This window comes from Chiloscyllium plagiosum, chromosome 9, assembly GCF_004010195.1.
Source record: "Chiloscyllium plagiosum isolate BGI_BamShark_2017 chromosome 9, ASM401019v2, whole genome shotgun sequence".
Lineage (NCBI taxonomy): Eukaryota > Metazoa > Chordata > Chondrichthyes > Orectolobiformes > Hemiscylliidae > Chiloscyllium > Chiloscyllium plagiosum.
The window spans coordinates 12,201,684-12,218,917 of record NC_057718.1 but is presented as its reverse complement, the minus strand read 5'-3'; the positions used below and the strand labels follow the sequence as shown (position 1 = coordinate 12,218,917).

General features: G+C 39.4%; 1 protein-coding gene across 5 annotated transcripts in view; it reads left to right on the top strand.

Moving 5' to 3' along the window:
• Window positions 1-17,234, top strand: part of wdr27 (WD repeat domain 27) — a 531,763-nt gene that overhangs the window by 10,038 nt on the left and 504,491 nt on the right. For all 5 annotated transcript variants that reach the window (XR_006312430.1, XM_043695384.1, XM_043695383.1 and 2 more), the window contains exons 2-6: window positions 5,675-5,816; window positions 6,925-7,049; window positions 9,059-9,172; window positions 15,539-15,590; window positions 16,435-16,505. Coding sequence is in view for 4 of the 5 variants with exons in the window: in XM_043695384.1 (XP_043551319.1) it covers window positions 5,675-5,816; window positions 6,925-7,049; window positions 9,059-9,172; window positions 15,539-15,590; window positions 16,435-16,505 (504 nt within the window). In the remaining variant the exon portion in view is untranslated. The remainder of the gene's footprint in view (window positions 1-5,674; window positions 5,817-6,924; window positions 7,050-9,058; window positions 9,173-15,538; window positions 15,591-16,434; window positions 16,506-17,234) is intronic.

Sequence of the window (17,234 nt, the reverse complement as noted above, 5' to 3'; positions counted from 1 at the left end):
CCAGTGAGCAGTACTTGGTTATGGACACTAGAAGATCAGCAAGTTTGGACAGAGTTTTGGACAAAAGAATCTTCTTCACAAACTTGATGGTCTTCAACTGCAGTTAATGTTCACCTCAGTATGCATTCGTGGGATTATCCTGTAGAGCACACAGTACTGTGTTGTTGGAACTCTAGTTCGATCAGTAGTATTTACTGATCTTCATTATTTGGAATTTTCCTGCACTATCTATTATGTTAATGCAGACATTTACTGCAGTGTTTATGTCCATTTTTAAATATTAATTAAAAACTATTTTTGAAAAGCAGGAATGACCATAAGCTCAAATTAGTGCCAAATAGTGTACTGATTTTATGCTTAGGACTAGAATTCACTGCAAATGGGACTAGAAGTTTTGAAATTTATCACAGCAGATCTTTCAGGTTATTTAAATGCTTACTTTGAATTCTGGCATCCTGAACTGAACAGCCATATAGTAACTGTTTAGCCATATTTGTGGCTACAAGAGCTGGTCAAAGGCTGGGAATTTTGTGGCAGGTAACTCATCTCATGATTTCTTAAAACTAGTCCACTTGTCAGAAATGTGATGGAATACACTCCACATGCTTGGATGAATGCAGCTGCAACAAGATCGAAACCATCCAGGCCAAGTAGTCCACTTGGTTGGCATCTTGGCCACCAACCTCAACATTCAGTCCTTCCATCAACAATGCTCAGTGACATTAGTATGCAACATATGCAAGATGCACAGCAGCAATTTTTCAAACTTCCTTTGACAGCATCTTTTAAACGTGCAGTCTTTATCATCTAAAAGAACAAGAGCAACAAATGCTTGGGAACACCACCACCTGCCAATTTCCCTTCATGCATCATCCTGAACTGGAAATATATCACTGTTCCTTCACTGTCAGTGGATCAAAATCCTTGAACTCCCTCCGTAACACTACTGTGGGTGTACCTGTCCTTCATGGACTGCAGTGGTTGAAAAAGATGTTTTACCATTACCTTCTCGAAGCAATTAGAGTTGGGCAACAAATGGACAAACCAATACACCTACACCTTGTGAAAGAACAAAACATAAGTTGGCAATATGATTACGGGTGATAACTCTGCACCAAGAAAATTCTCAAATAGTCAGTAAAAACATAAATTAGTTTTCCTTCGTTGCTGAGGGATATATTTTCAACTTGCTGCCTTGGTTTAAAATGCTTTGCAGATTATATATCATGCAAAATTGAAATTACTTTCAATCACTGTGAAAATTGAGATGATTGTATAAAAGGTAACTGAATTACAGTGCCACTGTGTATTCCTAGGTGGTAAATTGAAAATCCAAACTATGTTGTTGAATGACAGTGATCATGTGAGTAACACTATAAATGGTTTCTGATTCAACATAGATATTAATAAGCAGGACAATTTGTTGAATCTAATCCCAACCATACAGGAAAAAACAATAATTTCCTCTCACTTCTTGAATAACTGCTAGGTTAAAGATTTCCTGTCCTTTGGTAGGCATAAAATTGCAGTGTCACCATGGAGTCCCAGCCAATTGGCTGCTGCCATTTGCCATTGTGCCTTAGCTTTAGACATTGTTTTCTTTGATGCTTCTTTTCCACTATTATGCAGAACAGTGCTATGAACTTTGGAGATACCATTTCAGTTGCTTGTTCCTTTGATTGCATAGGGAGAGGGTCCCAAGCAATTTTTCAGGTTTCTGCAAGGAAAATTCAAAAACATTCACAGCAGACGCCAGAGATCTCCGTTATACTCATGTAGTTGACTGTTGGATGATCCATGACTAAGACTTTGGATGTATAAATCTATGCTAGCGCTTTAATGATGTAAATACAGCTGACTTGTTTGAGCTCTTCTTTAGTGATAGATGGAGCATGTAAATGGTTGGCTGTGGGTTTTTCACGTATCTGGAAGCACCACAAATAATCTAAGAAATTTAATGTATATCAATGTCTGTTGTGGTTCTGTTCGCCGAGCTGGAAGTTTTTGTTGCAAACGTTTCGTCCCCTGGCTAGGCGACATCATCAGTGCTTGGGAGCCTCCTGCGAAGCGCTTCTTTGATGTTTCCTCCGGTGTTTATAATGGTCTGTCCCTGCCGCTTCCGGTTGTCAGTTTCAGCTGTACTGACCACTATAAACACCGGAGGAAACAACAAAGAAGCGCTTCGCAGGAGGCTCCCAAGCACTGATGATGTCGCCTAGCCAGGGGACGAAACATTTGCAACAAAAACTTCCAGCTCGGCGAACAGAACAACAACATCAAGTCCACTGCTTGTCCCCGCACACTTCATATCGCTGGATAACCAGGCACAGACAAGTGGACAGAGAAGAAGCAAATCCTGCTTGAAATAGGTCTTCAAGTACAAAATAACAGAATAAGGTTTCTGAACATAAATTACACTATGTAAAACTCCTGACAGATTTTCATACAGCAGCATCAAAGGAAGTTGTTATTAACATTTCACATCCACAACAAACTCATGCTTGTTCGGTGTAAAAAGCTTAAGTTCTACTTTGTACCTTCAAGCTACTTTCTTCTGAAAGCTTATTCATACTCTCTCCAGAAGGGGCTGGATAAATAGAGTTTCCCAGTTCTACATTCTGCATTTTAATGTTAAATGTAGATTTTCTTCCTGATGAGTTTTTCATTTCCAAAGGAGGCTTCACTTTGTTTTTTCTTGCTGGAGTTGCTATCAATAAATTTAAAAAGTTAGTTAACACTACGTTAAGTGCAACACAACTGCTGGAATTCAACTCAAAAATACTGAACAATAAACGATCATATTAAATAAATGTTCTAAAGATGGTCACTGTACCCAAAACATTAATGCTCTCACCACTCATACTGCCAGTCCCAGTGTTTCCAACAATTTCTGATTTCTAGCATCCATAGATCTTTGTTTTCTTCATCATGTACTCCTTTGTCTTGCTGGTTCTGCTAAAATGCATCACCTCACGTTTATCAAGATTAAAGTTCATTTGCCAATTCATCAGGCCTCCTATAATCTAAGGCTATCCTCCTCACAATTTGCCACCTCACCAATTTTTTTATCACCTGCAAATTACTGATCAATCTTCTACATTTAAGTCTAAATCATTTATAAAAACTACAAACAGAGAAGGACCCAACAATGACCTCTGCAGAACCCCAATGGGCACAGATTTTCTGTTGGAAAAACGTACCTCAAACATCTCCCTCTGCTTTTTGCCACTCAGCTAATTGTGAATCCAAGTTATTAAATTTCATTGGATCCCATGTGCTCTTATCTTTGCTATCAGTGACCCAAGCAGGACCTTATTAAAAGCCTTGTTGAAGTCCAAGTAGGTCACATCAAAAGCATTGCCTTCATCTACACATCTGGTCACCTCTTTGACAAATTCAATCAAGGTGGTTATACATGACGTCCTCGACAAAATCATGCCAACTGACCTTGATTACTGAACTAGCTTTATTATCACATGTACTCAAATGAATACAGGGAAAAGTTTACAAGTTGCCACTTATGGTGCCATCTTAGTTACCTAGGTACAGATTCTTCAGTACAAGTTCTTTGGAAAAAAATTAGAAAAATAAAGAAATAGAAATCCAGCATTGCAGATCGTAGGAACAAATTAGAAAGATAGAGAAATAAAAAGTTCAGAACAACAGTGCTTCCAACCCAGTCCATGCTAGCAGTTAGACTCCATTCCGCACCGGACCCTGACTCCAGAATGCACCAGGCTTCACCTCGAGGCTCTTGAGGCCGGGACACTACGCTGGAATCAACCTGAGAGCAGAAGTCCATGCTGAGGCCATGCTGGGATGAAAGACCACCATGTATTGCCAAAAGACCACCACATTGGGCTGGCAGACTGCAGAGTCCGCACTGAGGCCGGAGGTCAAAGAAAAAAGAGGACAGAAGATGTGAAAAATACAAGAGAGAAAGAAAAAGAAATGGATACAGTGCAAATTACTAATCCCTGCCCCTTAAAATTCTGTCCCTCAGAATTGCTTTCAATAGATTCCCCAACATCGAGGTTACATAAGAACATAGGAAATAGGAGAAGGATAGACGATCTGGCCAATCAAGCCTGCTCCACCATTCAATAAGGTCATGGTTGATCTTTATGTGTACTCAGCTCCACTTACCCATAACCCTTAATTCCTTTAGTGTTCAAAAATCTATCTGTGTGTTAAGAACATTCAATGAAGTAGCCACAATTACTTCATTGGGCAGGGAATTCCACAGATTGACAGAAGAAATTCTTCCTCCACTCAGTCCTAAATCTGTCTCCCCTTATTTTGAGGCTATGTCCCCTAAGTTGTAGTTTCACCCACCAGTGGAAACAACCTCCCTGCTTCTATCTTATCTATTCCCTTCATAATTTTATATGTTTGTTGTGGTTCTGTTCGCCGAGCTGTAAGTTTTTGTTGCAAACGTTTCGTCCCCTGGTTAGGCGACATCATCAGTGCTTGGGAGCCTGCTGCGAAGCGCTTCTTTGATGTTTCCTCTGGTTTTATAGTGGTCTGTCCCTGCCGCTTCCTGTTGTCAGTTTCAGCTGTCCGCTGTAGTGGTTGGTATATTGGGTCCAGGTCGATGTGTTTGTTGATGGAGTTTGTGGATGAATGCCATGCCTCTAGCAACATGAATTCGACTGGGACAACACTACTATCATAGGGCAAGCCAGACAGAGAACAGCCAGGGAATTCCTAGAGGCATGGCATTCATCCACAAACTCCATCAACAAACACATCGACCTGGACCCAATATACCAACCACTACAGCGGACAGCTGAAACTGACAACCGGAAGCGGCAGGGACAGACCACTATAAACACGGGAGGAAACATCAAAGAAGCGCTTCGCAGGAGGCTCCCAAGCACTGATGATGTCGCCTAGCCAGGGGACGAAACGTTTGCAACAAAAACTTCCAGCTCGGCGAACAGAACCACAACAATGAGCACCCGAGCTACAAATCTTCGCACAAACTTTGAATATCAATGTCTCAGTACAAAATCAGTTACATGTGAATATCCTTGCAAAGAAGCAACACTATGCTGCCTTTACTCTGTAGTTACACTAAAAATTGCAGAAATAAATGCTCTTCACATATTTTTGCTATCCTGGTACGACTTTCAAATAACTGTATGATTGTTGGTTGAAGTCATCTGTTTTTTAAGGCTGAGTAGCTTGAGTTTTATAAATGAACATGCTACTGGAATGAATGGTTGACAAATATAAAAAAACCCTACAGTGTTATTTGCATATAAAAGCTGTGTGTTCATTCATTTTTCAAAACAAGTGTGAATTTGATTCTCCAGGAGTGCTTTTCTTCAAATAAAACATTAAGTTGCAGATTGTTTGGGTATGATGTATCTTTGCTTATCTTCAAATAAAACATGCAGTTGTAGATTGTTTTAGTATTATGGAACAAAAGTCAGTCTTGTTTGTTTGGAACCAAGTTTGGCTGCCTCAGTTGGGTGGGAAATAGGTTAAAATAGCAAACAATCGCATTTACGTGGAGAAATTAATAATCCAGAATCTTTCCATCCTAGTTAATTAATTGTATTTTATTCAGTATGTCCTGCATTTGGAATATTCTGAATGCAGTGGTTCAAGTCCATGTTCTTATTTAAGTGTAAAGTAATTGATAGTTCCATGCATCTATTTTCTATAGACCTTGGAGTTAAAAGGCCACCATCAACCAATTACTGCACTGGCATTTGGAAACCACAATGAACCAACACTTCTGTGTTCTGCAGCCGAAGATTATGTCATTATATGGGATGTGGAAGCATGTCGAATGAGTCTCCAACAAGGTTATACATTATACTAATATTTTGCAACAATTAAAGCACCAAGGATGAATAATTATTCATCATGTGGACAGTGAGAAAGATGGAGTTATTTTATCATGAAATCTAAATACAGAGAAAAGTTATTTATGCTTAGATAGTGTGGAACAGTGACATGAGATTGTGCTATTGCCAATTTAAGTTGTACACTTGTTAAGACAATTTAGGAATAATAAAAAAAATCATTGTCTAGACAGAGTCAGGGATGGATGACCATGATGGTAAAAAATGGATAACAGTGAATCAACAGCATCTCTACCAAATTTTATTTCCATTTTAGGCAATGATTTGCCATTGTCTCCTTTTACACTATCCCACAAAGTCAAAACCATCCCAAATATGTGGCAACATTGTGAATAAATGCAAGGAGATATCCTTTATTTGGTATTTCTAGTGAAGTCAGAATCATGAATCTGTAGTTCTCCCTTACAACAGAAGAAATTACATGACTTCATGATACCACAACATGCAGCAACCATATTTAATGATACTGAAATCATCTCCTAACTTTTGTCCATTCCATATTATCAACATCCCAATGTCACATGCTTTGATCTTTAGAATGATTTACTGTGATTCTTCTTTAGGGATAAAATATGTCTTCATGTCATATATCCAAACCATTGGTTTACATAGTTACAAAAGGAAACTCTTGCCTTCTAATGGGACATGGGGTTAGTGCAGGATACCGGTGTTGAAGTAGAAGATCAGCCACGACCTCACTGAATGCGGGAGTAGATTCGAAGGGTCACCTGGCATTCAGTGAGATCATGGTTGATCTTCTACTTCACCACCAGTTTCTTGCACTATCCCCATGTTAATCATGAGGGGCAATGCAATACCCTTCCCACTGCCTGAAGAAATTTCCTGTTTCCTTCCCTATGTATATTTTTTAATCCAGTGTGCTGAATTGCACCTAATATTTTCTATTAGTGTTGTCTCCTCTGTGTCACATTGTCAAATATCTTCTGCAACTCTGTTTAGAATGTAGAAAGAATTACTGGTGACTAAAACCTTGGCTTAATATCTGTATATATTTGTACTTCTGTAATTTTTGATTTGATACTTGCAGGCTTGGACCCTAGAGGAAATGTTGTAGGAACCCTGCTGGGAAAAGTTTTATATTTATGCTTTAGTCCAGATGACCAAACCTTGATAACCTGCGCAGACAACAAAATCTATGTGTTGAACTGCAAGGTGAGTTTAAAAACATCATTATTGCTTACCTTATTTTAGAGCATAGTGAAACTGAATTATTGCTGTCAGTTTTAACTCATAGGATGGTTCAAGTTGGAGAGCAGGTGAATGCAGAGTGCATACATAGGCCTGTATTTTCGTCCCAGTTTATCTTAATTGCCAAGCTTGTCTGCATGTTGCTTATCTGCTGCTCATCCAAAACAGATAGAAAGTGGCAGATGCCTGCCTGGTTTAGCCAGTCACAGAACAACTGGCTGCTACCAAAGTGGCACTGGACTCGAAACATTAACTCTGTTTTTCTCTCTTCAGATCCTGTCGGACCTGTTGAGTTCCTCCATCACTTTTCTGTTTTTCTTTCAGATTTCTATCATCTGTAGTTTTTTTGTTTTTACCAAAGTAAGGGGATTTGAGAATATCTTGCAGAAGGGAAGGGGTGATGAGTCTGTAAAATGAGAAGATGGTGAACCTTTGAGGTCCCTCTTAGAATACCAGACTTCAGAGCAGAAGAGGTGGTCTTTGTATCCAGGGTTCGAAAAGGGAAAGTGGTAGAAATGCGTTTCATTTAATGAAATAAAATTTTAATTTCATCCAGGCAGAAAACCTAGACCATTGTGTCACCAAGCTTCTCCCTACATTTCTACACTTAAATAGGAGGGTCTTTCTGGAGTAGATGAAGGAGAGAACGGGGAGTATTTGTCAAATGGTGACTGCTACTTCTGGAGAGAAAGACTTCTTTGAAACTACCCAATATACAATATTACTCAATCCTAACATTAATAAATCTCTTCACCTGCAGTAGTGTGGCATTTGAATTCACATAATAAGTCGATTTTTTGAGTTTTCTGAGTGTTATTGCAAAGTTAATGGTGCACTGCATATAATTTGCCATGCGAACAGAAGTTGAATATAATTCTAAATTAAGCTGGCAGAACAACATTTAAGGACATTATATTGTTAACCCTTGATTATTATGCTGTTATAATCATATAATGGTTCACCAAGGAGGCCATCCATTCCATTGTTTCTGTGCCAGTTCTCTGCAAGAGAAACTCAGATAGTACCATTCCCTTTTTTTTCCACAGGAGCCCTGTATTTCTTTCAATTTCAGATAATTATCTCATTCTGTTTTGAAAGGCATGATTGACTCTGCATCCACCGCACTCTAAGGTGTTGCATTCTTCATTCTAACTATTTACTGTGTGAAAATGACTTCCTTCATGTTCTTTTGGTTCTTTTACCATTCACTTTAAATCAGTGTCCTTTAAGTCATAATGGAAACCATCAATGGAAACAGTTTCTCCTATCTACTCTGCCCAGACTCCTCATGATTTAACCTATTTGAAATCCCCTCTGAAGCTTCTCTACGGAGAACTTGCCCAGCTTTTTCAATCAACCTGTACAACTGAAGTCTCTCATCCCTGGAACTATTCTTAAAAATCCTTTTTATGCCCTTTGCAAAGCTTTACATCCTTCCTAAAGTGTGACATCCAGAATTGGACACACTGCTCCAGTTGAGACTATGTAAAGGTTCACCGTCACTTCTTTGATTTTGTAGACTATACCTCTATTTATAAAAATCAGGATCCCATATGTCTTATTAACCTCTTTCTTAATCTGCCATGCCATCTTCAGTGTCTCGTACATGCATTTCTCTAGGTACCCAAGCTTTTGCACCCTTTTTCCTCATTTGTTCCTCTTTCCTCATTCTTTCCATCAAAATATATCATTTTAGACCTGAATGCAGAAACATGCATAAACCGCCATGTGTATCCTCATCCATCACGTTATTAAGCATATTTAATGAATTAAAATAATGATCTAAATCTTTTGCATTTTTCTTATGTATAATTAAAGAAAGTTAACCATCAATTTTTTAATAGATTGTTAATGATGAATAAATACAACCTTTTAACATTAACATGCAGGTGATAGGATATTAGGTTAAAAAGAGAAATATATAATCTTGTAAAACTGGCCCACTTATATGGCAGTGTTTAATGCTCCATTAGCAGGAAGATATTTTGGCAGTCTTAGAAGGTCATCTTGGTGTGGTAACTGCTGCAGAATTTTCCCCTTGGCAATCGAACATACTTGTATCGATCTCTGAAGACAGGACTTTTAAGGTATGGAGGTTCCAGTTTTACATTTTTTCAAAATATAAAGCTGTTTTTCTTCTAGAAAGTCATCTCTAGTATTTCCAGCCTTGATGTGCTCAATCAGAATATATCTCCAGTTTTCTCCATAAACTTGTCCATCTCCCACTCCTTTCTCATGGTATTACCTACTTTGTTAATGTGTATTTTCCAGCCTCCAAAGACAAGTTATTCACTTCACAGATTTAAAAATCATACAACACCAGATTATAGTCCAACAGGTTTATTTGGAAGCACGAGCTTTGGGAGTGCTGCTCATTCATCAGGTAGGATCATAAGACAGAATTTATGGCAAATGATTACAGTGTCATGCAACTAAAATGATATATTGTTAAACAGCAGTCTAGGTTTGTTCAATCCTTTGCTATAAATTCTATATCTTATTATCCTGCTCCACAGCTACCTGATGGGCGGAGCAGTGCTCCAAAAGCTACTGCTTCCAAATAAACCTGTTGCATTATAACCTGGTGTTGCATGATTTTTAAATTTGTTCACCCTAGTCCAACACCGGCACCTGCACATCATGACTTCACAGATTGATCTTTGCCTCATTTATTGTCATTTCTAGCTCTTCACGCTAAATTCAAACCATAACTACAAAATGTATCTTTGCCAGTGCTAGCAATTAAAGTGACTATCCATTTGAATCACATTTCCTTTTCCTGTACACGTTTAATTTACTTCTCATTTCTGGTTAAATTATGCTGCAATTAGCGAGTTTTGAGAAGATTTGTAGCTCAGGTTGAGGTTTTGCATGTAGGTTTGCTCGCTGAGCTGGAAGATTCATTTCCAGACGTTTCGTCACTCTACTAGATAACATCTTCAGAGGGCCTCAGGCAAAGCACTGCTGAAATTTCCTGCTTTCTATTTATATGTTTGGGTTTCTTTGGGTTGGTGATGAAATTTCCTGTGGGGAAGTCACTTCCGGTTCATTTTCTCAGGGGGTGGTAGATGGCTTCTAATTTGATGTGTTTGTTAATAGAGTTCCGGTTGGAATGCCATGCTTCTAGGAATTCTCATGCATGTCTTTATTCTCATGCATGTCTTTGTTTGGCTTGTCCTAGGATGGATGTGTTGTCCCAGTCGAAGTGGTGTATGTGAGGATACTAGTGAGAGACGGTCATGTCTTTTTGTGGCTAGATGGTGTTCATGTATCCTGGTGGCTGGTTTTCTGCCTGTTTGTCCAATATAGTGTTTGTTACAGCCCTTGCATGGTATTTTGTAAATGACATTAGTTTTGTTCATTGTCTGTATAGGATCTTTCAAGTTCATTAGCTGCTGTTTCAGTGTGTTGGTTCGTTTTGTGGGCTACCATGATGCCAAGGGGTCTGAGTAGTCTGGCAGTCATTTCCAAGGTGTTTTTGATGTAGGGGAGAGTGGTTAGGGTTTCTGGACGTGTTTTGTCTGCTTGTTTGGGTTTGTTGCTGAGAAATCGGCGGCCTGTGTTCATAGGTGATTTTCCTCTGCTCTGCGTAATTCCTCTATGCTGCAGTGTGTGTTGGCTCATTGAAATAATGTTCTGATGCAGCTTCGTTTGTGGGTGTTGGGATGATTGCGTCTGTAGTACAATATTTGGTCCGTATGTGTTGTTTTCCTGTAGATGCTGGTTTGAAGTTCCCCATTAGCTGTTCGCTCTACTGTGACATCTAGGAATGGCAGTTTGTTGTTGTTTTCCTCCTCTTTAATGAATTTTATGCCAGTAAGGGTATTGTTGATGGTCTTGAATGTTTCCTCTAATTTGTTTCACTTAGTGATGACAAAGGTGTCATCCACGTAGCGGACCCAAAGTTTGGGTTGGATGGTTGGCAGAGTTGTTTGTTTAAGTCTCTGCATTACTGTCTCTGCTAAGAACCCTGATATCGGAGATCCCATGGGTGTTGGTTTTTCTGTAGGTTTTGTTGTTGAACGTGAAGTGTGTGGTAAGGCATAGGTCCACTAGCTTGATGATACTGTCCTTGTTAATGAAGTTAGTGGTGTTTGGTGTATGTGTCTTTGGGTCTTCTAACAGTGTAGTCAGTATTTCCTTGGCCACGTTAATGTTGATTGATGTAAACAGGGCTGTTACATCAAAGAAGACTATTATTTCATCCTCTTCTATCTTAGTGTCTTTGATGGTCTTCAGGAATTCTTGGGTGGAGTGGATAGAGTATGCTGCAATTTCTCTTCAACGACCACTTCTAGTAGGGCACTCATAATTTGAAGTACGGGTAGTTGCGTTCCAGTGAAACGTCCCTTAACAGAAAATTGCTTAATAGAAATAATGGGGTCGATGGGAAAAGTGGGGTTAGGGGCAAACCGGCCAAAAATACACTCACGATCGCTCAAAAATCACCCAAAAGTCTGATGTAAAGTATGGCACAGCCTGAATGAAGGTTGAAATCATATTTATTAATGAAATAAAATTAAATTTAACACAGTACATGTAAAAAATGTAAAAAAGCTCGACTCGGTACAGTACCTTTCATAGAAAGCTGCCCTGTCGGTAGCTGAAGGTGCATGCACAGAATGGCACGAAGACTGGCGCTGACATCGCGCACGCGCAGAACAGTGCGGAGACTTTGGCATGGACATTGATGCATGTACAGAACAGCATGAAAACTGGCACCAATGTAGCGCATGCGCAGAATGTTGTGGAGATCCTGGCGCGAAATGAAATGCACAAACCATTGGAATTGTGCTATTGCGAACAGAGGTAAGCGTTCTCAAAAAATACCATTCCCTAATTCTTCTGCGATGCTCTAGCCAAATTGTGCTGCCAAAACGCGCATCATACCAAAACTACCTGTACACTGTGAATGAGAAAGCATCTATGTACCATTCCTTTGCACTGAGTCAATGGGGGAGAAATTCAATTCACATGCATCGTTCTGAAAAGCTGATGGCCAGGACTCTAAAACTGCTTAGTGGAAGGGCAGTGTTCTCCTCAGCTGCCCTATTGATAATCAAAGCTTGTCTAATGCTGTAAACAGGCAGACTTGTAAATGGGCAGGCTGCTTGTAGGACTCTGATGCACAATAAAAAGTACATTGTGCCAAATATTGTACCAAAATCTGAAGTAACCTAACCCCTGGTCCCTGAAGAGACCATTGTAGGCCAGTCAATAAATTCTTCCTCCAAGTGGTTTTGATAGAGTAGAGAAAAACTGTTCCAACTGGCAACAGAAAATGAAGGAAATTGTATTCTTTTCTGCACAAGAGTTGGCCTGACCTAAAATGCACTGCCTGAAAAGGATGGTGAAAACAGGTTCAATTGTAATCTTCAATAGAAATTGTGTATGTGTTTAATGTTTTATAATTCCTCCTCAAAACAAATTACACAACTCCAACCAGAATGCTATGAATGAATTTGCTCAGATCCCTATAATACTGAAGTGGTCAAATCACTTCAGACACAAGCCGATACCATTGATAAACAGTCCCAACTTTATTAGGAAACAAGTTACAATAACTTTATTTGGTCCCTTAAGCCGACGATAATTCCTGGGTCTCCTGTAGATTTATGCAGTTTTCCTCTCTCTCCCTCTCTCCTCTCTCTCTCTCCTTCTCTCTAGTCTTTGGGACTGTGAAGCTGCTTTCTCTTTCCTCTCTCTATTTTTCTGGATGGTCAGCAAGTTTCTGCCTTTTGCCATACTGATCTCCCTAGAAGTTTTCCAGATGATGAAAGAATGCGGTCTGCAGGTGCACTCTTTTTAGATGGTTGTCTGAAACTTCCAATAGTTCTTGCCAATCAGGGAGACTCACTTAAAAGTTTGAAACAGCGTCACTTATTTGGATGGCTGCTACTGTTTGTTTCTTTGTGTAGCAGGACCTAGTGCCTTTCTGTCTGGGCCCTGCTTTGTTTGCCATGATGTGGAGGAGCCAGTGTTGGACTGGGGTGGACAAAGGTAAAAATCACACAACACCACATTATAGTCCAACAGGCTTAGCTGGAGGCACTAGCTTTCGGAGTGCTGCTCCTTCATCAGGTGGTTGTGGAGGTTCGAGGTTTGTTAAATATATCATTTTACTTATATTACACTGTAATCTTTTGCTATAAGCTCTGTGTCTTATGGTCCTACTCCATAACTATCTGAAGAAAGTGTTGCATTCCGAAAGCTAGTGCTTCCAAATTAACCTGTTGGACTATAACCTGGTGTTTTGTGATTTTTAACTTTCTTCTTTGTTTAGTAAGATAAATTGTTGGGGATAACTATTGCCTTTTTCATTATGCTACTTTCATTGCTGTTTTTTGTGATGTGTCTGGTATGTGGTTTTGTGACTTCAGAGTTTTACTTGGCCAATGTACCCAACATTTCTTGCTTGTTTGGCCAAATTAGTAGTCTGTGTGTTTTAACAGCCAGGAGGCTGCTACATTAAAAAGGAGGCATTTGCAGAGTTATGGAGCAGGAGCAAGGGAGGGCAATTAATCGGGTAACTCATTCAGAAACCTGTCACAGGCATGTTTCTGCTGTATGTGCTTATAATTCTGTAAAACCTATAGAATCATGAAACCTGAAGGAGCAGGCAAGAGTAAAAGTAAAAGGATTGACGGAAACCTGACTTCTAGCCTCCCCTGCCTGCAGACTGATTCAATGCCACAGCCATTCAAATTTGACTGGGCTGTAACCCAGCAAACTGCCTCATGACAGCCCTTTAGCACCTACAGTTTATTGCAGTTCCCTTCTAGTGAGAACGGAGGCTGAATTTGTCTTGAGTGTAGAGAAATTGCACGATTAAAGTACATCCTGCTGACGGTACAACCTCTTCCCCCGGATGCCAATTTATTACTATGTTTTCAAACCATTGTGTTAACTTGATAACTGCTACTATATTAGATTTCCACACCTCCCCGCTTAATTTTCACAATACACTCCTTTTTTTAGCCCTTCCAGAGATCATTCCTGTTGAAACCTTTACTTGGCTCCAATATTCTTTGTATATTAGGAAATTCAGGAGCACATAGTATACTTCCAATTATCATTGTCATGTGCAGATTCAGCATTATCTCATGGTTTTTTAATCTTAGAAGGAGAGTGTTAGCCACAACTTCTTAAGACCATAGATAGAGGAGCAGAAGTAGGCCATTTAGTATTCTGTTCTGCCATTCAATGAAATCATGGCTGATCCGATAATCATCAACACCACTTTCCTGCCATTTTTGGTTAATCCTTGATTCCCTTACTGATTATAAATCTGGCTACTTCAGTTTTGATCAGCCAATTTATGAAACCAATTCTGTGAACAGTTGTCAATGGCACACATAATCAATTTAGTGAGCAATGCTGAAGCACCAGTTCAAATCCTGGCTTTTTTCAAGGTTGCTTTGTTCATGTCATGGATCCTGATGCAGCCAGAGCAGCACCAACTCATGCAAGCTTGCCACAGTTGAAGAATGCATATCTAGGTGCCATAATATTGCCAGTTACTAGAAAAGTACCTTAAGTACACATTGGCTTGAAATGTCACCATGAGCTGCTTAAGTTCCCTAGCACTGTTTGCCTTTCATCCTGCTATTTGGAAAAGTTGTAAAAGCTAATTAGAATTAGTTTGGGGATTCACTCACCAGTTTATAGTTGGTGCAGATCCATATTGTAAAACCACTTATAATTAGGCATGCAGCCAGTTTCACTCAGCCTGGTAATGTATGGTAAAGGGCACTAATTTTACTGAAATTGAGTTTTAGGAAGACCAATTCTGTCAGTAGTGTTTAAAGGACTTTTAACTGCATTCAGAGCGAGAGAATCCTTTCTCTCATAAATTTGGCAGAGCTTAGATCTGTCATTCATTATTGTAGAATAGCAAGATTGCAAAACTGAACTGTAGACAGTTGCCAGACACCCCCCAACCACCTTGCTGACCAATCTAGCTTGGCATTGACCAAAATTATTGTGCTCTGACAGGTAAACATTGATTTGGTGCTTGATTGGTACCTGAAGTGTGCCTAAAGCAGGGAGTTGGTTAGCTCAATTGGCTGGATGGCTGTTTTGCAATGCAGAATGATGCCAACAGTGTGGGCTAACAGTGTCTAATGAGAGATCAGCTCTACGATCTGGTCGGAACATGCCAATTTTATCTGTGCTTAAGATGGACTACAAGCACAGGAGGACAAAATAGTTTGGTCCTTGGGCACCTCTCTTTTGATATACCATCTATTGCCTTGCAGGAATTACACCAGGTTTAGTGCATTACTGAATCATGAGTATTAGTGAAAAATTTAAAGCTTTTTGAAGTTGAACTTTAAGGCACATATCCTTTAGAAAATGCCTCCTTGGTACAGAAATTTATATTTGGCAACATATTGATGTGCAGCGTAACAAACATTATTTTGTCGCAATGACATTTCTGTTTTTTATGTAAGGTTTGGGATCTCACCAGGAATATGTTACTCTATCAGTCACCAGTTTTATCAGGTAAGTATTCATCAGTCTTATTAAATTTTTCATCAGCAAAGATAGAATCATGGAGTTGTATAGCACAGAAACAGACTCTTTGATCCAACTTGTCCATGCTGACCAGATATCCTAAATTAATCTAGTCCCGTTTGCCAGCATTTGTCTCATATCCCTCTAAACCGTTCCTATTCATGTACCTATCCAGATGCCTTTTAAATGTTATAATTGTACCAACATCCACTACTTCCTCTGATAGCTCATGCTTACGCACACCACCCTCTGTTCCTTACGTCCCTTTTAAATCTTTCCCCTGTTACCTTAAACCTTGGCCCTCTAGCTTTGGACTCTCCCATGCCAGGGGAAAGACCTTATCTATTCACCCTATCTATGCCTCTGATAATTTTATAAACTTCTATAAGGTCACCCCAGATGTGGGCGGCGGGCGGCACGGTGGCACAGTGGTTAGCATTGCTGCCCCACAGCGCCAGAGACCCGGGTTCAATTCCCGCCTCAGGCGACTGACTGTGTGGAGTTTGCACGTTCTCCCCGTGTCTGCGTGGGTTTCCTCCGGGTGCTCCGGTTTCCTTCCACAGTCCAAAAGATGTGCAGGTCAGGTGAATTGGCCATGCTAAATTGCCCGTAGTGTTAGGTAAGGGATAAATGTAGGGGTATGGGTGGGTTACGCTTCGGCGGGTCGGTGTGGACTTGTTGGGCCGAAGGGCCTGTTTCCACACTGTAATGTAATCTAAATGTAATCTAAAATCTAAAGATGTGTGGATCATTTAACGTGCAACTATTTCTAAACTGTATGTTTGATGATATACCTCCTGATATAAGCCTGAAGTATTTCATTTATATCTAGGCTCCCCTCTATTAAGCTTGTGCATGGACAACAGAGTTAATCAGTTTATTACTGGCTCTGCTAATGGACAGGTAGGAGGAATATTTTTCAGAATTTCGTTTGGAGAAGTGCTAATATAGTTTCTTGCCATGCCAGATGTTCTTTGTATAAGTCTAGAGCTGTATCAAATTTGTTTTCGATCTTCAGTGTAACCTGCAATTTACTTCTATTTATCTGCCTTTTTATGTCTAACCAATGTCTACTTGTGCTGTTATATTTCCATTCAGGCAATCGCACCTTATGTAACATATGTATTGTTCTTGTGACTTAATTCAGCTGAAGTTTCATTTTCATAAAATTGTAACATATCACAGTGGAACAGATAATATGAAAATTGACATCATGGAATTGTTTAATTTTTGCTAAGTAGTACTGCATGCCTTTCATTTATGCTCACCTCCATTCTTAAAAACAGCTAACAAAGTAGATGGTGAATATAAATAAGCAGAAGTTGATTTAAAATAAAACACATGGATTGAAAAGCAAGTATTTAAGCCAAACCAATCAGTCATATTTATTTTCTAGAAATAAATCAAAAAGACTTGCTACTCTGTCTTCATCAAAGCCCGTACGACCTTATTTTGAATTTGCCCATCACTTCCAACTACCAGCATGATTCCTTTCAACAGCATACAATGTTTTCACTTACAGTGAAAGAACCCAAGAATATGGGTAAAGATTGACATTTTTGTTTAACACATTATATTGTGAGGTCCTTGGCTGAAGTCATTCATGCATCAAATGATTAATCATTTAGTAAT